At 38.3% G+C, this 23,510-nt stretch overlaps 1 protein-coding gene across 2 annotated transcripts in view; it reads left to right on the top strand.

Annotated features, from left to right (window-relative positions):
* Positions 1-23,510, top strand: part of magi3a (membrane associated guanylate kinase, WW and PDZ domain containing 3a) — a 167,689-nt gene that overhangs the window by 136,323 nt on the left and 7,856 nt on the right. For both annotated transcript variants that reach the window (XM_079803371.1, XM_079803372.1), the window contains 10 exons: positions 4,647-4,838; positions 7,949-8,521; positions 14,606-14,637; positions 16,325-16,514; positions 16,596-16,690; positions 16,779-16,971; positions 18,606-18,800; positions 19,683-19,868; positions 20,071-20,167; positions 22,949-23,054. In XM_079803371.1, coding sequence (XP_079659497.1) covers positions 4,647-4,838; positions 7,949-8,521; positions 14,606-14,637; positions 16,325-16,514; positions 16,596-16,690; positions 16,779-16,971; positions 18,606-18,800; positions 19,683-19,868; positions 20,071-20,167; positions 22,949-23,054 — 1,859 coding nt within the window. The remainder of the gene's footprint in view (positions 1-4,646; positions 4,839-7,948; positions 8,522-14,605; positions 14,638-16,324; positions 16,515-16,595; positions 16,691-16,778; positions 16,972-18,605; positions 18,801-19,682; positions 19,869-20,070; positions 20,168-22,948; positions 23,055-23,510) is intronic.

Genomic DNA, 23,510 nt, shown 5'->3' on the forward strand with positions numbered 1-23,510 from the left:
TGAGCACTGATTTTGTCCCCCTATCCCCTCTGGAAGGCTGGCAATGGACGTCTGTTCTGTCTCATTAGTGAAAGCAGACGCTGCCCCCCTACGCTTTGCTCTGTTAGCTGGCCAAGACACTTTAATGAGTGGATGGTGACGGTCTAGCTGAGAATAGGACAGGGATGAGTGCGCACAAATAAAAGCAAAAATATGATATATTTTCAGAGAATAATCAGAAATGATAGCCATAGATAGATCTGCTTGGTTACAAACATTCTTCCAAATATCTTCCTTTGTGTTCAGCTGAAGAAAGAAGTTCATACAGGTATGGAACAACTTGAGAGCGAGTAAATTATGACAGAATTTTCATTTTTGGGTGAACTATCCCTTTAATATGATTTATTAGCTGTATTCCTCATGGGGACCAAAAATGTGGTATTACTATCCTTGTGGGGACATTTTGTCCCATAACGTAGTGTTTACCAGGATCACACACACACACACACACACTCACACACACACACACACACACACACACACACACACGCACACAAACACACAGACAGCGCTCATACTACACTTTAATTATACTCCAACATTTCATAATAAGACTCCTTTATGCATGAGAAACATAATAAAGTGAACATAAACATCAACCCTCCCCCTTTTCCCAGAATTCCCTCACCAGCTGAGGCAGAGAGAGAAGGATAAATCTAGTATGCAGTAATGGGTTTGTGTGTACCTGTGACCAACAACCAACTTGCACACACTTGTGGCACACAGTTCAAATGTGTGCCATGGTTATTACAATCAACATAATCCTTTTCATAGGGCCAGTCCAACTCATCAATGTGGCTATTATGCAAATCCAATTCCCACCACACACGGTGAGATATCCATTCCTGCTCTCCTAATGAGATTGATGTGGCCTCATCTGATGCTGCCGCCACTCTCAAATGAGACAAGAAAAAAATTAAAACGCTGTGTAATAAATGACAGTAATTAGTGTAAGATCCGCCATTTACAGCTGATTCAGAGTCTGTGTTGAGCACCTTCTTCTTAAAGGGATAGTTCACCCCAAAATGACACAGTGAGCTTTTAAGAAAAAAAGTCTTTAAAACAAGTAGAAGAGGTGAAATGATGTTCAGACACTCAAACCATGTGGGAGAGAAAAAATAAATCACACTTATAATGTAGAGTTTATAAAAGATTGAAAATGCAGCTGTGGTTTTCTCTTTATTTTTATTCATCAAACGGATGAAACTGTAAAGTGCTACTGGTTGCACTTTATTTTACAGAACCTGCACTTACATGTACTTACAGTGTACTTGCCTAAGAAACTACTGCTTTAGGGGTAGGTTCAGGGTTAGCACCTAGCTATTACACAGTTATTGTAATTACTATAATAAGAACATGGGTAGGTACACGGGGAACAGGTGTGTGAAATAAAGTGCTACCATGCTACTTTCGGTCTCTATTGTTTCATAACTCTGTGTGATTATCTGATGTAAGTGCTCTGTGCTGTTGCGCTTCACATAACTTGTTGAGCAGCAAGAAACAGACTCTTTTATTTAATGGATACTTTCTACAGATCATTTCCACAGTCCTCCAGGGGTTTTTGTAATATCTAATAATTGTAGAATGGAATTTGGAAATGTGTAATATTCCCTTCAAGAATAGGAAACCATCATCATTGGTGAAGTAGAGAATGATACCCAAAAACTATTGTGCATTATTTGAGTAGTTTTTGTTGTTATTCTTTTATACACTAGACTCATTACATGGAAAGTAAGATATTTCAAGCCTTTATTTGTTATAATTTTGGTGATTATGGCTTACAGCTTATGAAACCCCCAAAATCTAAATCTCAGAAAATGTTAATGTTGTGAAAAGGTTCAGTATTGTAGGCTCAAAGTGTCACACTCTAATCGGCTAATTAATCCAAAACATCTGCAAACATCCTGGGCCTTTAATTGGTCTCTCAGTCTGGCTCAGTAGAATTCACAATCATGGGGAAGACTGCTGACCTGACAGTTGTGCAGAAAACCATCATTGACACCTTGCACAAGGAGGGAAAGCCTCAAAAGGTAATTGCAAAAGAAATTGGATGTTCTCAAAGTGCTGTATCAAAGCACATTAATAGAAAGTTAAGTGGAAGGGAAAAGTGCGGAAGAAAAAGGTACAAAAACTGCAGGGATGACCGCAGCCTGAAGAAGATTGTCAGGAAAAGGCCATTCAAATGGGTGGGGGAGCTTCACAAGGAGTGGACTGAGGCTGGAGTTACTGCATCAAGAGCTACCACACACAGCCGTATCCTGGACATGGGCTTCAAATGTCGCCAGAAGCGTCTTTCCTGGGCTAAAGAAATAAAGAACTGGTATGTTGCTCAGTGGTCCAGTCCTCTCTTCTGATGAGAGCAAATTTTGCATCTCATTTGGAAACCAAGGTCTCAAGAGTCTGGAGGAAAAATGGAGAGGCACACAGTCCAAGATGCTTGAAGTCCAGTGTGAAGTTTCCACAATCTGTGTTGGTTTGGGGAGCCATGTCATCGGCTGGTGTTGCACTGTGCTTTATTAAGTCCAGAGTCAACGCACCCGTCTACCAGGACATTTTAGAGCACTTCATGCTTCCTTCAGAAGTCAAGCTTTATGGAGATACTGACTTCATTTCCAGCAGGACTTGGCACCTGCCCACACTGCCAAAAAGTACCAAAACCTGGTTCAATGACCATGGGATTACAGTGCTTGATTGGCCAGCAAACTTGCCTGACCTGAACCCCATAGATAATCTATGGGGCATTGCCAAGAGAAAGATGAGAGACATGAGACTGAACAATGCAGAAGAGCCTAAGGCCGCTATTGAAGCATCCTGGTCTTCCATAATACCTCAGCAGTGCCACAGGCTGATAGCATCCTTGCCACACCGCACTGAGGCAGTAATTCATGCAAAAGGGGCCCAAACCAAGTACTGAGTACATATGCATGATTATACTTTTATGAGGGCAAACATTTCTGTTTTTAAAATCCTTTTTTTTTTTTTTTTATTTCATGTAACATTCTAATTTTCTGAGATTTTGATTTTGGGGGTTTCTTAAGCTGTAAGCCATAATCATCAAAATTATTACAAAGAAAGGCTTGAAATATCTAGTCTATATAATATATTTGTTTCACCTTTTAAGTTGAAGTGCTGAATTAAATGAATTTTTCCACAACATTTCCACATAATTATATATATATATATATATATATATATATATATATATATATATATATATATATATATATATATATATATATATATATATATATATATATATATATATATATATATATATATATATATATATATATATATATATATATATATATATATATATATATATATATATATATATATATATATATATAATTATGTGGAAATGTTGTGGAAAAATTCATTTAGAATTCATTAAGAATTCATTAAGAATCAAAATTCTTAATGAATCTTAATGAATCAAAATTCATTAAGAATTCATTGTTCAGTCTCATATATATATATATATATATATATATATATATATATATATATATATATATATATATATATATATATATATATATATATATATATATATATATATATATATATATATATATATATATATATGAGACTGAACAATGAATTCTTAATGAATTTTGATTATATATATAGCTAGCTCTGGAAAAAAAATATGAGACCACTTAACATTGATTTCTCAATGTTAAGTGGTCTCTTAATATTTTCCAGAGCTGTATGTCGTGAAAATATTATGACACAAAATGTATTGAGATGCACCAGTAAATATATTCCTAATGTGTATATAAATATAACAATAATTTTATTTAGCAAGGATGTGTTAACTTTAAAAATATTAAGCAGCACAACTGTTTTCAACATTGATAATAATAAGAAATGTTTATAGGGCACCAAATCAGCATATTAAATTGATTTCTGAAGGAACGTGACACTGAAGACTGGAGTAATGATGCTGAAAATTCAGCGTTGCCATCACAGGAATAAATTAAATTTAAACATATTACATGATTGGAGTATGGCAACACAATTTACACAGCTGGCAAATGTGCTCACTGACCACACAAATTGGTTTAAGAAAAAATAAATGATTTGCTCATCAGATAACCTTTTTTTTTTTTTTCAAATGAAAACATCGCCAAATATTGCTTGAGCATTTACTTAGTGGTTATTTATTAAAAGATCTTAACCAGAACACTTTTATAAATATGCTGCTCTGAGGGTAAATGGTGAGGAGGAGTAATTGCGGTAGAGTGTAATGAATGGACTACGACGATTAATTGAAGTGTGTGTGGATATTTATAAAACAATCCCTCTATCATTCCCTCATTTTGTAATGTACCTTTTGCTCTCTCTCTTTCTCTCTTTATCTGTAGTTCTCTGTGCCGCTGTACTCTGTTTCTTTCTGAGCCTGTTTTCATGATGTTTCAGTAGTGCAGTAATAAGCACTGCAGGAACAGATCAGATTAAAAGGGAACTTCATTCATTTTAACAAACGTTTGAGATTTCTATACCAACAGCTTGCTTAGATGTACATACACCTTGTCTTGCCTAGTAAACAAGCTTTAAATTGTTAGTCTCACATACTCTCTCTCTCTCTCTCTGTCTTCTAGATGAAGCTGGTTTGAGGGGATTCACACGAGACCCATCTCAGTTGCAGGGTGCTATCCTGCGCACAACTCTAAGGAAGAGTCCTCAGGGCTTCGGTTTCACCATCATCGGTGGAGACCGACCTGATGAATTCCTTCAAGTGAAAAACGTCCTACGAGATGGACCCGCCGCACACGACAACAAAATCGCTTCGGGTAAGTCCTTTCATTTAGCTCTGAGGGAACTTGTTACTTAATTTGTTATTTTGTTATGTTATTTTATGAATATTGATATTATCGATATTATTAACTGGATCTAAGTATAGCTAAACACATTAACACCCTGACTCATTCAATCTCGCATTGTCGGATGCCACATCCATTTCTTGGCACATTGCTGGGTTACCAGATTTCAAGTAAATAATCATGTGAAAGTGCCCACAGCGGGACCGCATAGATAGCGATAGAATAAATCAGAATCAGTGGGTGAGCATCAGGGGAACTGGCTTTCCCGCTGAGTCGCGTTTGGCGATAATTGCAGCGCTTGCACTAACACTCCCTACATTTCATTACAATGTGAGGAAACAACTGCCAGTAAACTTCAACTCCCTGGAGACATCAGGCTGTACATAGAATTGTAAAACAGTTTAACCGAGATATACATTTCATTCTGGATTCGAGTGTGGGGCAATAAGCATGCTTCAGTTGGCTCAAAGAGGCATGCTGAGGGGTAAATTCATCTGCATCTAATTTATTTATGCAAATTCTTACGTTTTTTTCAACATGCTATCGAAAAAGCCATGGAGGGCTGTTTTTGACCTGGCAAAACATTTAATCCATTACAAATTGACTTTAATTGTAGATTCTCACTGTTTACTTATGTTGGTATTTGTCTTGCACCGCTAGACTTTTGACTTGCAGAATAAAATCTGATCCTTAACTCATTCAACGCATGCAAATCAACCAATGACAGTTTGTTTCATTCTCGTGTGTCGTTTAGGGGTGGGATTCATTTAAAAAATTGAAAATAAAATAACAGATTATGTAATTCACATAATGTTCAAAAGTTTGGGGTCAGTATTCCAGTTATTCCAGTATTCAGTGTCATGATCCTTTACAAACCATTATAATCTTGCCGCTCAAGTAACATTTCTGATTATTATCAATGTTGAAAACAGTTGTGCTGCTTGTATTTTTGTGGAAACCGTGAAACATCTATTTTAAAGAACAGCATTTATTTAAAGTCGCGTGAAGTCAGCTAAACAGATTGAAACAATATTTGCAATATTTATTGGGCCGGTCAGTGAGAAATAATTAACTTTTTTGTTAACATAACATCTACTACCATCATGGCTAGTTACTTGTGAGTTCCTGGTGATCGGAAAGAAACATTGATGCTTGTGGCGGTTTGACAGGTTGTGTTTTCCATGCCAATATTACTGTATAAGCAGAAGGATGACTTGGGTAGAACAATCACTTTCAAGAAATGAAGTGAGCCTGGAAGAATGCCATTGATTGGTCCGGAGTAGAAAAGGATGCAGGAATCCCCCAACGTTCCCTGCATTGATCAATAGACACACTTACCACTGCACCAACTGAGCGAATCATTGACTTTAGCTTTAGCTCGAGTAATGGTTATTTGGGCACTGCCTTTTTATCACTGCATATCATACTCATACCCCCATGAACAGAACAGAAGGAGCCAAGACAGCTCTCATTGCTGGAATCAAAGTGAACAGTTTAAACACACTGGCAGGATTTGTGTTTGTGCCGAAATTGACAGTCTGTTGACATAGTCAGTGCACAGCTACCTTCAAAGTCACTATGCTGCATAAAATTATATCTTATTTGTGACTGATTTAAAAGACTCTATATAGACTTAAATGACTTAACTTTAATGATCACTCACATCCCACACACAAATGAAGTGCACAAGTCTAATGTTGCTAAGATAAATCAAATTGCATAGCACACACAGATATTGGGTGAAATTGTGTTTTAATAAGAACTAATTATGAACCGTTTTTGTTGGTACTTTTCAGTAACTGAAAATTAAATTGATGCGATGCATTTCGGAAGTTCCTTCCATTCTGCCTTAGACTTTGTCCAAAAATATGTATTTTTATATATATTTTGATGTAGCCTATTTGCATTAGGAATGCACAGGAAAATGAATCTAGTGTTAGCATGTTGATAAGCTAAAAAAACATTCTAAAAAGCACAAGAACAGTGTTGCTATTGTAAACTAACTATTAAAAATAATTTTCATTCATTGAAATAAAGCTCAAATTAAATAGAAATTTGAGATGAAAATCCTTAACTTAAAGGTGCACTATGTAACTTTTCCGTCCACTAGAGGTCGCCTATTCAAAACAAAGGCGTAGCTTGATGATGCCAAGTTTGAGTGAAGAATCTTGTGACGTGGTCTTCACCTCACAGCTGGTGGAAAAGAATCGGAAAAAGACTCGGGCAGTTTTGTGGGAGCTGAACAAGGCCGCTGGAGCAATTGTTAATAAAATGAACACAACACACACCTCGCTAGCAGTGGGACTTTTATTATGCCACAGTCGCCGGCGCCATTTCCGCTTTGCCGGTCAAGAGTATGAGATAACGCAGCTCTGTTTATCATATTAGATACATGTGAGTGTGTTGAAAATTATGTTATGACGTTACTCTGCGTGTTCGCTCGGCGGCTGCAATGACATTGGTTGCTCACTACAGTAAGAGTAAAGCGTTTCTGCAAAATAAAAGGTAACGCAGATATGACGCAATCGACAGGCGACTTCCTCACACGTCCCGGTTCCTTGGTTGAAATAGCAGTTTTCTCACGATTTACAAATAGTTGGAATTTGGGATATTGTAAGTACTCAACTGAACAAAATATATAACACTGGCCTAGTGTTTTTTGGATATTTTACTGCAAAAATTTACATATTGTAGCTTTAACAAAAACTATTAATAGAAACTATAAAAAATTACTAAAGCATATAACAAAATAACATATAAAACATATAACATATAACACAGAAAACTAAAAACACAGATATATTGGGGTAAATAGTGGATTTTAATTACATGGAACAAATTCACAAGTCAGTACAAAATTAATATCACTTTTACTGAGCTTGTCATGTGATGATGCCTTACATTTAGGCCAAAACAAGGTATCTTATGTGGCATAACATTTTCGCTCCGTCCTGTTTGGAACCGCTTTTGCATCAGGATTGCTGTTTTGGTGCCTAAGCTTTTTAGGTAGACAGCACACTAGGGTTTGGAACCGATCCGACATCTGCTTCATTCATGCTTCTTCCTCCTCTCTCGTTTAGGTGATGTTATAGTGGACATAAACGGTGCATGTGTGTTGGGCAAGACCCATGCAGATGTGGTGCAGATGTTCCAGTCCATTCCTGTGAATCAGTATGTGGATATGGTCTTGTGCCGTGGATACCCACTACCAGAGGACACCAATTCCAGCGAAGAGGGCGCAGGCGACAAAATGACTGCCGTGCCGGGGATAGACGGGCAGCCCATTCATTCAGACGGCACCCCTTCCCTGCAGGACCTCCATTACATGACCACCGATAGCAGACACCCAGCTGCAGCAATGCCCAACGGACGCTACCCAGAGGCGGGGGAAGCCACCCTGCTGCAGCCCGAGCTGGTCAGCGTGCCTTTGATAAAGGGGCCGAGTGGATTTGGCTTTGCCATCGCAGACTGTCCGCTAGGCCAGAAAGTGAAGATGATTCTGGATGCGCAGTGGTGTCGAGGTCTGCTGAAGGGGGATGTGATAAAGGAAATTAACAGGCAGAACGTACAGACCCTCTCCCATGCGCAGGTGGTGGACATCCTCAAAGACCTGCCCATGGGCAGTGAGGTCAATGTGCTGGTGCTCAGAGGAGGTGAGTGATTATTTATTGACTTATTTTGACTGCACGCCCATTTGCATACCAGATCTGGCCCTAGTGACAGTTAAAGGGATGGTTCACCCAAATATTAATATTCTGTCATCATTTACCAGTTATTAGTTATTCTGTCATAATTTATAGATATTTTAGTATATACTATTGTAGTATTTATTAATATATTGAATACATTTTTATTTTATATTTAAATTTTTTTAATTTTAGGGTAAGTTTGAGTAATTTTGTTATATAAAATATAGATAGGCTAATCTTAAACTTAAAACTTAGAAATGTTGCTTTGGTCACTAACTGAAATAAAATGAGTTTTTAGTTGAAAAGTTTAGTTTAAAACGTTTTCCACCTAATATTTATTGTTTATTTTATTTTAGGTTTTTTGACATTAACAAAAAGGATTTTCATAATTTTAGGGGACGTTTACACAACACTGTTTTTTTATTTTATTGTTTAACTTTTTTTTTGTGCTTTGGCCATTCATTTACACAAAAACATGTTTGCATTGGGGGGGGGGGGGGGGGGGGTGAAAATGGGTTTCAAAGGGAAACTGTTGAGACTGTTATCGTCTCCATGTCGGCTACACAACAAAAATACGAATTTGTGAAAACAGTGACGTCATGCGCATGCGTATTACGCATAGACTGTAAAAAAATACGTATGGACGAGATGCCGTTGCCATCTTGGCAGCATGTCATTGCGCGTCACTCCCGGACAGGGGTGTCAAAAGTATTCACATTCATTACTCAGGTAGAAGTATAGATACTGGGGTTTAAAAAGACTTCTGTAGAAGTTGAAGTATCAACTCAAGCTTTTTACTCAAGTAAAAGTGTAAAAGTACTGGTTTCAAAACTACTTAAAGTATAAAAGTAAAAGTAATGTAAGGGGAAAAAATGCCATTAAAGGGGTAGTTCACCCAAAAATGAAAATTCTTTCATCATTTACTCACCCTCAAGTTGTTCCAACCGATATGAGTTTCTTTGTTCTGAAGATTGAAGAATGTTTGTAAACAAGCAGATTATATGCAATCGTTGACTGCCATAGTATTTTCCCCTACTATGGCAGTCAATGGTTGCTCTATCTGCTTGGTTACAAACATTCTTCAAAAATATCTTCAGAACCAAGAAACTCATACAGGTTTGGAACAACTTGAGGGTCAGTAAATGATGACAAAATTTTCATTGTTGGGTGAAGTATCCCTTTGAGGACAAAAGATTAGGCCGCGCCACAGTGCATACATTTTTCTAAAGGCCATAATGACTATAATGTTATATTAAAAAGTTAATGTTAAAAATGTTTTGATTTTTTTCTACGCGTTTCAGCCGCATATATTCCCATTGAAAATGAATGCATTTTAGGACAATGCAAATACATTAAAGAACCATATACTACTGAGCATTAATGTGTTTCATGGAGCGGAAGATTTGATGACTAGTTGCCTATAAATATTGTAAAGGTGCAAAAAGTCAAAATTCAGAGGCATGTTATCAATAACCATTTTTTGAATGTGTGATCAGTGTGGCCAGATTTGGTAGACGATTTCCAGCCCAAAAACCTCACCAAATGTACACTTCTATATATAAAAAAATGGTTATTGATAACATGCCTGGTTATTGATAACAATTTTGACTTTTTGCACCTTTACAATACTTATAGGCAACTAGTCCAAGAAAAGAAAAAAAAAACTTTAACTGCCAAAATAATATGATATTATTTTATTGCCATACCAATCAATGTTGATAAGTAAGTTACCATTTTATCTCCTTAAAACATAACATTGATGATTAAAAAAAAAAAAAAATCAAATATCACTATATGTCCAGGTAGAAACTGTCAAAGCGGCTATCCCTCAGAAAAACACATACATGATTTTCAATGTCAACAGTAAGGAGCCAATTTACGTGCAAAAAGTGCCCAATATAGAGATTGGAAAAAGCAATGTAATAAACAGGCATTTCACACGTTAATGCACACACCACTGCCAAAATGCATAATTCATTGATACTGTACAAAAATCCGTCAACAAATAAATAACAACAATGCGCTTACCTTTGTGTTGCACTTTGCTTTGACAAAACTACAGTATGTCTTTCGTGAAGTACATTGCACATGCACTTAGCACAGTCAAAATGGATTAATCGTTGATTTAAACCTCTTTCAGCATCTGTCGGGGTTTCTAGTTGCAGTCAGATGTCCTAAGTGTGTACATGATGATGGACAGGAGTCACGGTTATATTTATAAAGAGTCTTCGAGTCACAGGTGTAAGTCACGTTTGAGAGTTGAGTCAATCTCCCACTCTTTACTGTAGATACAACTTACTGTATATTTATGCCACTGTCATAGCGATCACTGGAATATACAGCTAAGAGTCATCGCGCTAAAAACCCGGCTAAAGTCATGAATGAGCACGTCTGCCTGCTGATCGCTGATTGGCTGAAAGTGCGTGCTCGTCGCGAGAACCCGCCCTATCTGGTAACATGGTGTATGATTTGTTCAGGTGCAGGCGTGATTGATCGCCTACAACCCAATAGGGTGTCGGGATGGTTTGAGTTTATCCTTCTCATCCAACCACAATCAAATTCACTCTGTCCGGATGGCACGATTTATCTGGATAGTTTCTTTTTATGACAAGCCGTAATGAAAACATGCCGGAATGGAATAGGAGTAACGAGGCTATTTTTAAAATGTAAGGAGTAGAAAGTACAGATAATTGCTTGAAAATGTAAGGAGTAGAAGTAAAAAGTTGGCTGAAAAATAATTACTCCAATAAAGTATAGATACTCAAAATTTCTACTTAAGTAAGGTAACGAAGTATTTGTACTTCGTTACTTGACACCTCTGCTCCCGGATAACAGAAAATGGGCAAAAAGGCGAGACGTGGGCGGAGCTGAAGTGACGTGATGACTAACAGACAGCAGATAAATGGCTATCCACCTGTCACTCGAAGTGGCCACGCCCTTAATTATGCAGAACTTTCATGCTTTATATAATGTAAACGAATGAGTTATAAAAAAATTCATCCCCCTCACAGTTGTCATGAAGGGCAAAATTAGCCGTAAAGACTAAAACCACAATTTGTACCAGGCTGTAAACATATTTTAATCCGCTGTAAAGTTGGGCATTTTAACTTCTGGAGCCTGTCTCTAGCGGCCAGTCGATGAATTGCAGTATATGTCACTTCCGTATTGGCTTCAAGAGAAACTGCGGCAGGTTGCCGCTTGGTATTACGCAAGCAGCAACCTCCCGCGGTCTCTCTTGAAGCTAACACGGAAGTGACTTGAACTGCAATTCATCGACTGGCCGCTAGAGACAGGCTTCAAAAGGGAGTCAAATATTGATCTCCCCATGTTAAAATGTCCCCAACTTTACAACAGAAAAAAATATATGTTTAGAGCCTGGTACAAATTGTGGTTTTGGTCTATACAGCTCATTTTGCCCTTCATGACAATTGTGAGGGTGTGATTTTTTTTTATAACTCATCCGTTTAAATTATATTAAGCCTTAAAGTTCAGCATAATTAAGGGCGTGGCCACTTGAGTGACGGGTGGATTGCCACTATGGTCGAGCTAGGTGGGCGTGGTTTCAGCAACCAGGCACCTCAGCTCCATTCACATCCCGCCTCTTTGTACATTTTTAGCTATGCAGGAGTGACGCTCGATGACACGCTGCCAAGATGGCAACGGCCGGGTTTTAGGCTTCAAAACTGCTCTTCAGAAACGTACGGGTGACGTCACGGACACTACGTCCATATTTTTTTACAGTCTTTAGTATTACGTGTTCCGTCTATAGGCACGTAGTATTTCTTTACAAAGTGACATCGCCAACTACTGGCCTGGCATGTATAATACAGCGTTTTTAATCGTTTTAGTTGATCCATGTGAACAGGGATCGTTTTGACAATGTTGTCATCTGGACGCGAAAATCGCAAATGAAAAACGTTTCCAATTTTAGTACATTGTTGTTAAAACAATGTAGAAATTTGCCCTTAGTTAACAGTAGTAGCTCATCATCCTCATGTCGTTTCAAACCTGAATGACTCTTTATAACTTATGTAGAACATTTTTATTTTTATTTTAACAAATGTCTTTTTTTCCTACAGTGAAAGTCAAAGGGGTCCAATAAATGTTGTTTGGTCCTCGTTTAGTTTAGAAATGTTTGTGTTGCACAGAAGAAAGTCAGTCATACAGGTATGGGATGACATGAGGGTGAGCAACTGATGACATTTTTGGTGAACTATCTCTTTAAAGAAAGAGAGAGGCAACCTTAGAGAGGTAAAGTTCAAGAAAAAAAAAGGAATTATATAAACTGAAGATGTGTGAAGAATAGAGTGAGAGACGTAGCAGGGAGGGTGACAGGGAAACAGGGTTGTTTGTGAGTGAGAGATCTTCACATTTTAGCGAGACTGAACTTCATATATCATCATGATACTGTTAACGCCTAAAGGAGAGCGTTTGCGCTTATGCTCCATGACACTGAAAATTGATCGCACTCGGTACAGCAGGTTACTGGGGTGATTAATGTTAGTTTGTGAAGTAATCGAGGTAAAGTGATGTCATCTTTAATTACTCTTTAGTTTGTGTATCAATAGTTTATATACAGTAGATGGAACACAACAAAACAGTTGTTACACCAGTTCTACAATCTCCTGAACTTGCAGAGTATAACCCCCGACAGCGTTTTAATTGAACTGAAGCCTGTATTTGCATGCACAGCAGCGGGCGCATAGCGGCTATACACACAGATCTATATTGCATCTAGTCTGTGGTTTGTCTGGAGCCCAAGTGAAAATATCAGGTTCTGTGTTCATTTGCTCACTTCCAAGATTCGGCTGTCACAGTGTTGCTATCGGGTTGTGGATACAAAAGGTCAAGCGTATTCATAAGCAAGCTTTTCTTCTCTGATATATACAAACACAGTTATATGCTCATAAATCTTCACGAAGCACAGCATACAGCAGGTGTGGATGTTCTACATTGCCAATTTTGTTTTAGTAAAGACTGCTAGGCGGCCTTATTAGCATTGAAGGTTAACATGCAGGGCTTCATCATATTGCACACACGCATACATGCTTGCCGCAGGCCATCATACCCCACATTGTGTACAGTGTATATTATGTAATCGAATGTACTTTTCCAGTATACATAAATGCAATGTGGAGTACACTGCCCCTTAGTGGCCACTGTATTAATATAAACCAGATTGCTTCAGGAATGAACATTTTGAATTTTAATAATTTTTTTCAATTTCTCTACACTATCGTTCAAAAGTTTGGGGTCGGAAAGATTTTTTTTAATGCTATTTTAATATATTTTAAAATGTTATTTATTCCTGTGATGGCAGCTGAATTCTCAGTATCATTACTCCAGGATTCAGTGTCACACAATCCTTCAGAAATCCTTCTAATATACTGATATGAAACATAATTTTTTTGTATTATTATTATCAATGCTAAAAAAAAAAGTTGTGCTGCTTAAAATTTTTGTGGTAACCTTGATGCATTTTTTTCAGGATTTGTTAATGAACAGAGTTCAATAGAACAGCATTTGAAATAGAAATCATTATTTAGAAATGTCTTTGCTCTCACTTTTGATCAATTAAATGCTGAATAAAAATATTATTTATTATTATTATTTTCCTTAAAAAAAAACTAACCCCAAACATTTGAACGGTAGCGTATGTTATGTTTTTCACATGAAGACAGATATTGACATGATTCATATTTTACAAATCTCTTGATATTGGTATTAATGGTAAAGTGTGCAAAACTTTTTTAAATGTTAAAATACAGCACTTTCTCTAGCTAATATTTACAGTGTTTGTAGTAAGCAAGCCATTTGTAGGCTGATTTCTATTGTTGAAAATTTGCTGTTTGTTTGAGCATCCCAACAGCAACATCTCTTTCTCTCAAATCAGTTTATCAGACCAATGACACACTCCACATTTAAAGGTTATAAATATAATAAATGAACTGATGAATTGCCCTGACTAATTATTTAGTCTCAGAACGTCCCTTTCTAACTGTTCTTGCTCATTCTCATTTCCCTCTTTATGTCTGTTTGTGCCTGCAGGTCAGACATCTCCCGTAAAGTCTCTGAAACCTGTAAGTTCAGCTAAATGTCTTTTAATTACACAATTTTGGTGATTTAATTCAGACACACTGGGGAATTTTGATGAAATGAAGATGAAACAGGATGAATTATTTATCAGCCTCGTTCTCGGTTTTTCAGCAAAGCGGGTTCCTTGCGGTCGTACATTATTCACAGAGCAAGTGCCAAACGCTATAATGTTATTTTAAGAGCAGGATGTGGCGAATCACTTGGAGGCAAGCAACATCTTCTGCACCGAACATCTCTGCTGAGTCAACAGGCCCCTCAGGAGCGATCCTAGTGGGCTTCTCTCACAAGTGTTTCTCACACAGGCTCTAATGTTGATGATCAATTTCAGTGCAGTTTGTATAGCATTGTACTCAACAGTGCGAGTCATAAAGACCCGTTTGAGTGACTGCAGGACAAATAATGACGATTCATGCATGATCAAGCAGATCATCAGATCAATACATCACAGTTTCAACAAATAGGCTGTTTATTTATCCTTTAAAGCATTTTACATAATGGCCTAATTAATATTAATGAGTGATGCCAGGGTTTAGGATAGTACTTAAAGAGTACATAACACACACAGTCTCTGCCAATCTCATGGTGGTACTCTTGAGTAGTAGAGTAGTATTGTATCATTCATATCTCCAAAGAGTCTTTAGCTTTATCATATTTATAAAAGACAGATACGCTGTACCGATTCTTTCTGAAAACAGCCGAACTCGTGAAGGCTTGCAGTGGGTGAGGCTAAAGAGAAACGAACACACACACGCACAGGTTTGTTTTGCTATCTAAGTGAGGACATTCCATAGGCGTAATGGTTTTTATACTGTATAAACATTCTATACCCCTACACTAGCCCTAACCCTAAACCTACCCATCACAGGATAACATTCTGCAGTTTTACATTTTTAATAAAACATTGTTTAGCTTGTTTTTAAAGCAAAAACGTTTGTGAAATGTCCTCATATTTCATGTTTACGTCATAATACCAGTACAATACCTGTGTCATTATACAAATTTGTTTCCTCGTAAATCATACACACACACGGAACACACACACACACACACACACACACACACACACACACACACACAATATATCATGGCATTATCCCTGGATAACTTTCGATTTACTATACGTACGTTTTGTATACATTATATGCACTTCTGCACCGATTGCCAACAAAACACAGACTTTCGATGCAGTTTCACTCAAACACACTTGCAGAACTCCGTCGCTGCTCCGGAAAAACAAACTGCATCCACTGTTTCCTTAACGCTGGGTTATTTGGGAAGCTGAACAAGGTCTTTCCCTCAAAACCAGAAACACACTTCTTTAGTGACATTGTTGATTTTGTGCTCTAAAAACAAAATGACAGCGCTGCCGACGGCTCCAGTAACTGAACGAAGCAAATTGACAGGCAGGCTCTTGCTCTTGATCTGGTTGATGTGCGCATCCGCTCATCCGGGAGAAGTGCCCAAACAAGGAATTCCGCCCTTTATGTCATCATACAGGGCCATACTTGTTCAAAAGTTTCCTTGTTTAGCATGAAAATCCAACTCTTTAACAGTGTAAATAAGTCAAAATGCATGAAATAGCATGTAAGATGGTGTTATTCACTAAAGTGCTGTAACGATGATGAAGCTTGGGTAATGTTTGTTGCTCTGTGTGTCCATCTGTTCTTTTAGATCACCTCAGCTATTCCAGGTACCCAGAAGCAGGACATAGCCACCAGTTCCATCAGTACTGAAACTCCCAGTCCGGCTGAGCCTGCACCCCAGTCCCTCCCCTTCCCTCCGCATGCCATCCGCTCCAACTCCCCAAAACTGGACCCATCTGAGCTCTACCTCAAGTCAAAAGCCATGCTGGACAGCAAACGTGAGTTACACTTTTACATTTGTGAGCTGGTTGTGGTCAATATTTATGGCCGACAACTAACTTTGCTGTTTGTTTTTTCAGCCTCCAACACTAAAGAGCTGGATGTGTTTATCAAGAGGAACCAAGAGACGGGATTCGGGTTCAGAGTGCTGGGCGGAGAAGGACCAGATCAGCCAGTGAGCGTTGACATGCTATGCAGTGATTCGTCACCATATTGTCACAACGGAAAATGATGTGACCTTTAACCACGCCGTCTCTCTTTAGGTGTACATTGGTGCCATCGTTCCTCTTGGTGCTGCAGAGAAGGATGGGCGTCTGCGGGCTGGAGATGAGCTCATCTGCATTGACGGCGTTCCCGTCAAAGGAAAATCTCACAAACAAGTTCTGGAGCTCATGACCAACGCTGCCCGCAACGGGCAGGTGATGTTGACCGTGCGCAGAAAGCTCACCTATCCAGGTGTGTACCCTGTGTATCCGTATATGATCAGTGCATGCCTGCGTTTATGTCTTGAATGCCGTCCTCCAGAGGTTTCAGTCATACCCAGCACTCATGTTTGGAACACGATCCACTCCCTGTGAGGAATGAGTGTTTCGCTCCATTAGTTCTGAGGGAAAGGCAGAGTTGAGCTATAAAATAATAACCACAAAATCAAAATTTAATGACCAGTGTTTTCAGTCAAAGCAAAGGACTCTTTATGTGCCAACAAAACAATAACTCAGAAGCACTGAGTAACTATAAAAGAAAGACGCCTCTAGACAACACACACTGGGTAATTTGGAAAAAACATCAATTATGAGGCCATTAATGAAATTTGGCTTTATGCCTCATAGCAGTTTTTTTCCCAACACTTTCATAAATGTTCTTTTTCAGTTTTGTTAAATCACACAGGGATTTTGTTTGTTTGTTTTACTTCATGTTGCGCATTGTTAGAGGGGTTTTTTTTTGCCTATAATTCTTTCACGAATCATCAAGGCCAGATGGCATCGACTCAGTTTTGCAGAATGGATGTAAATGACAAATTGTGTTCACACATCACCCCTGTCCTCCGCTCGCTTCACTGGCTACCGGTGCGGCTTAGGGTGGAGTATAAGGTCCTGCTGTTCGTGTTCAAGGCCATTTATGGTCTGGCCCCGGCCTACCTCGCCGAATTAGTAACGGTCTACCAGCAAGCCAGAACTCTCCGCTCCTCTAAATATACCTCTCTGGTTATTCCAAAGTTCAAGTACAAAAAGTTTGGAGGCCGGTCATTTGCCGTCCTGGGACCTAAGCTGTGGAACGCACTTCCAGCACACTTACGAAGCATCACTGTGCTGAGTGGTTTTAAATCACAGTTGAAAACACATTTATTCATACAAGCTTTTAACACGTAGCCTCTGACTGGACTGCTATTTTATGTATATTAATGTTGTTACATTATGTTGTCTAATGATGTTTTTCTGGAAAGCGCCTTGTGCTCCTTTTGGTTGTTGTAAGGCGCTATATAAATAAAACTTGATTGATTGATTGATTGATTGTTAAGCAGGAGTGGGACTGAGTGTACAGTGTTATTAGATGCTTAAAGCATTATCAAATTATCCTAACTATTTTATAAACCATGCAAGAGGTTGAAGAAAAACATTAGGAATGAATGCTATAAAAGCTTACTCTGGCTTTGGCAAGTATTTAAATCAGAAATACTCACTGGCGACCAATCAATAACCCATAAATAACTAAGTCGAACTGTAAAAATGATCTGCAACTAAATTTGTTATGTACCACTGTTGTTTTTGTTAACTAAAACAATAAAACAAATATTTTTCATTGCTTGAAATATGTCTAAAATAAAATATAAATATTACTATATAAAACTTAAATTTAAAAAACTAACTAAAAACGTTGAAGTACTAAAATTTTAATAAACAAAAAAATACAAATTATGAAAGCTAAAACGTGAAAAATAAAATAAAAGCAAATTCAAAATATAAATAAATACTATAATGGCATATAAATACTAAAATAATACTGTGCAGTACACATCTGTAGTGTTTGGCTTGGAACACACCATAAATCTTTGTTTCTTTAAACACTGAATATTGAATATGCTTGAGCAGATAGAGAGGAGGAGGATGGAGGACAACCTCAGGCTCCACAAGCTCCAGCGCTGGTCAACGGCTCACCCAAACCCCCCCACATCGAGGTGTCCGGCCACAGCCACCCTCAGCCCTACGAAGTCACTCTTCAGCGCAAGGACAACGAGGGCTTCGGATTTGTCATCCTCACCTCTAAAAACAAGCCTCCGCCTGGAGGTGAGAAATTACTTTCAAAGCTGTTCTCCGTTAGTCTCTCGCTGGGTGCCTCTGTCTGTCTCTCCTTCTCACCCCACCCCAATCCTTCAGCTTTTTGCTACTTTGCTGTCAGATTCAGAATGCACACCTTGTTCTAGTACAATAGATGTGCAACTACAGACTCAGAACATTGTTGAAAATGTGGCTGAAATCTACATTACGTCTTTCATCCAGTCGCTTGAAGGTGTGATGTACTGTACAATTACAATAATAAAATCAAAGCTAGCTTAGATATGAAGTATAACAGTAATAAACCCAGAGCTATTCAGATCTAATAGCTATTACGATTAGTTATGAATAAGGGAAAACGCTGTGAACATTTGTAGACTTTTGTAAAATTATGCTGTAAGGTTGAAAACGTCTTTTTTTTTTTCAGCATCATTACTCCAGTCTTCAGTGTCCCATGATCCTTAATCCTTTTAATATGCTGATTTCTTATTATCAATGGTGCACAGTTGTGATGCTTAATATTTTTGTGGAAAATTTAATACTTTTTTTCAGGATTCTTCGAATAGGAAGTTCAAAATAACAGCATTTATTTGAATGTTTTGTAACATTTTAAGTGTCTTTAATGTCACTTTTGATCATTTTAAAGCATCCTGCATTTTATTTTAGTTTGAGAAAGTATTTTAACATTGATAAATGACATTATATTTACACCTTTAATTAGCATATATATGTATTTTCCTGATCATGCGACACAGCATAATCGGACGGCTGTTTCTGGAGTTATTGAAAGCTCTTCTCAGTGGTTTACAACCATTTCAGATCTTGTTGTACTTGTAGTCTGTCAGTATGTCTAAGATGTATAAATGAAATAAACATTGATCTCTCTGTCCCCAGTTATCCCTCATAAGATTGGTCGCATCATAGATGGCAGTCCCACAGACCGCTGCGGTCGGCTAAAAGTGGGTGACCGCATCTCTGCTGTCAATGGCCAGTCCATTATTGAGCTGTCACACAACGACATTGTGCAGCTCATCAAAGACGCTGGAAACACTGTTGCCCTCACGGTCGTGCCTGAGGAGGGTAAGCATTGTGAAAATATATTTTCTCTTCGTTATTTTTGTAAACAATGAGCTAGTGGAATGAAACTGTAGATTGCATATTACATTTTTTGTTTAAAACAGAAAAGTTAAAGCGTTTGACTTTGAAGGTTGAAACTGAAACTTGGGATGGAGTTGTGTGTATATGTGTTTTTGCCACACTGATAATCCTATTTATTTTTCAGAACACAGCGGACCTCCGTCAGGCACTAGTTCAGCCAAGCAGAGCCCAGCCTCTCAGCACAGAGCCATGGGACAGCAACCTGCCAACCGAGATGACAGGTACAAGCCCCATCCCGACGGCCAGTTCAGTCATAACACGCACATACACACACATCACATAGTCGTTACAGTCAACACACAAACCTTTTAGTCTGCAGTTTTATTTTAAAAGTCTGTTTTTTCAAAGTCTTATTGCTATTTATTACATTATAAGAACCGTGATAATCTAAACAACGTGATTTTGGTCAATTTATATTAGGTGTCTTTAACCACTTGGCACTTTTACAATGTAAAAATAATTGTTTGGTACAATGTGCTTATTGTGTATTGCCAAACACTTTTGCTTCTATCGAGGTGGTATACGGGTACGGTTAGGGACAGGGTTGGTATTATGAGTAGGTTTAAGGGTGGGTTAATTATAGCCCCGTTTCCATCGAAATTACCCGGAACAATTTGTACCAGGAACTTTTTTTCCCCCAGACCTGCAACTGTCTGCGTTTCCACTGCGATTTAAAGCTACACTGTGTAACTTTTTTAGTTTATTTTTAGCTAAAAACACTTATTTCTTTCAAAAATATATGTGCTCATTAATGTATATTTACCTCTTTCAAGTAATAAAGTATTCTCGTAAGTTTATAATATGCCATTGAAAATACATACGGTAATGGGTTCGAATGCGGGTCGCCATGTTGCCCCTCCATCTTGAAAGTACATCAGCCAAAGAGGGACATACCCGTAAATTCAAGCTTCGCCTTTCGCGATTTTAACACTCGATGGCACTGTATCGAATGTGGACGAGGTCGAACTGGAAGCCATATTAAACTTGGACTAAATCGGCCACCGTAGGAGTTAAAACGAAATCGGAATTGAGAAGAAGAGAAACTAATATTCATTGGATGGTCATATAGCTTTTAACCACTAGATGGGGGTAAATATCACACAGTGTAGCTTTAAAGTACCGTGAAGATTAGTCCGGCGATGTAGGACTGCGCACGACTGTTCCTCCCAGTCAACGACGGACAGTAATCATTTTTGCGCGATACTGTCTGCCACAATAACAAGTATGGAGGAGATGCAAGCAGCGCTGCTTTTGCTGGTTATGTATTGGTTTACTAAAGAGGTCATTAACAAAATGGCGGAAAAGAGACGAGTACTGATACTAAAGCGTATTCTGAAAGCTCGTAAAGCTAGATTTAAAATAAGACAACATATCAGCTATTACGGACATTGACCGTGAGATGGCTCAGACGAACGCGCGCCATCGGACAGAAAGAGCAAGACTGATATTTACTGAACGCAGAACGAACCTCGCAAAAGACTTTTAAAAATGCAGAATTAAATAAAATAAAATGTTGCGTGAGCTCAACCAATCAGCATGTTCAGCGCCCAAGTCCCACCCACCCCACCCCCGAAAGGTCCTGAACTTTGAAAAAGTACTACCTCGCGAGCAGGGTCGTTTGGAGGGGGAAATATTTACCCGGAACTTCATTTAGACCCTGGTTCCTGCGGTCGAAACACACCGAGTACCACCCCAAAGTTCCTAGGGTGGAAACGCAGCTTTATATTTATATATGTGTACACCGATCATAACATTATGGCCAGGTGAAGTGAATAACACTGATTATCTCTTCATCACGGCACCTGTTAGTGGGTGGGATATATTAGGCAGCAAGTGAACATTTTGTCCTCAAAGTTGATGTGTTAGAAGCAGGAAAAATGTGTAATGACAAAAAAAAAAACAAGAAACAGAAAACAAGTGTAATGGGTCAGAGCATCTCCAAAACTGTAGATCTTGTGGGGTGTTCCCGGTCTGCAGTGGTCAGTATCTATCAAAAGTGGTCCAAGGAAGGAACAGTGGTGAACCAGCGACAGGCTCAAAATGGGGAGTGAAGGCTGGCCCGTGTGGACTGATCAAACAGCTCAAATTGCTCAAGAAGTTAATGCTGGTTCTGATAGAAATGTATTAGTATTTATTGGGGTAATTTTATGACTCACTAACTTCGCTACGACATTGCATGCACGTAATTTCATTTTTGCTCTTTATATAGTGAAGTAATACACAACACGCGTCTCCACATTTGTGCACAGTATGACAGGACAGAGAAGTTAGTTTTTCTGAGGTGAGAGAGACTTTTTATTTTAATAATATTACAATAATGACACTGACATATTAGCCTGAGATCATCTCCTCTGACAGCAGATACTGAATCAAGACAACACGTTTTTCTCAGGCATAGATGTGTTAACATTTTCATGGACATATTTCAAAATAAAATGTGCCCCTGCAGTTGAGAAGCACTGTTTTAACACCCAATACACTGTCTGCAAAAATAGCTTGGCTTTTATACCTGTACAAAACTGTGCTCTTCAGATATCAGACATGATATCTGTTGCGTATCATGACATCCTACCCATTTTCTACCACTCCATTTACATCCTTCCATTTTCAAAGACCTGTTTCTTCTGTCAAGAACACTCACTACCTTTCTTTTCATTTCAAGCCCAAGCACCTGGTCCAGGTCATTCTTTTCAGCAAGAAATTGAGTAATCTTGTTGTAAACTCGCACAACAGTCAAGGCTCAGATAAGATGGGCAGCCACTGTTGAAGCTTTTGCCCACACTTAAGACCAACAAAAGGATGTAATGAGCTCCGCAGACCATTGAGGTGTGGAACAGAGACTATCAGCCTCTTTGTAGGAATTACAATTTTGCTGCACATTCTTGCGAACAAAAACGCTCTTAGCCGTGCTGGATAGCATGATGTTGGATGAACGGAGATGCTTTTACTTTGTTCACCAGTTCATTTAATGCTCTAAAGTAGCGTATAATTGTGTCACTTAGGAATGGCGTAGAGACGGAGGAGAGGAAAGACACCATGGCCCGAGCGGAGTACAAATCCCTGCCTCAGGGTGAGATGGGTACTGTCATCACCTCAGGACCAAAGCAGGTGAGATTTAAATGAGATGGCAGCAGTTCTCCAAGTAATAATTTGTGTTACGCTTGCAGTAATAGAGTTCACAGATTATTCAACTGACTTAAGTACTTAATTGTTATGCAGCCCATGTTTTCTGAAGATTAAATTAAATTTAAAATTTTGAGATGGAAGAATTTGTCACCTAGGCTTTCATACCATATGCTACAGTAACTTTATGAGCAATGAAATGGAGGAGATGTTTGCAAAAGAAGTCATATATAATGATAAAGACTGAGCTGAGATGCAAATCAAGTGTCATTTCTCATTAGCGCTGACAGGTGTGGTAGAGCAGTTTGCTTTTTTGGTGTTTTAGATGAAAGCAAGAAATGTGTGATATTATATTTGCATAGTTTGGTGACTTGTAATGTGAACCGCCTTGAAGTTAAGTTATGTGTATCATTTCTTGTTTTAATATGCAAAAACATTGTT

Source organism: Gobio gobio (assembly GCF_949357685.1).
Source record: "Gobio gobio genome assembly, chromosome: 21".
NCBI lineage: Eukaryota > Metazoa > Chordata > Actinopteri > Cypriniformes > Gobionidae > Gobio > Gobio gobio.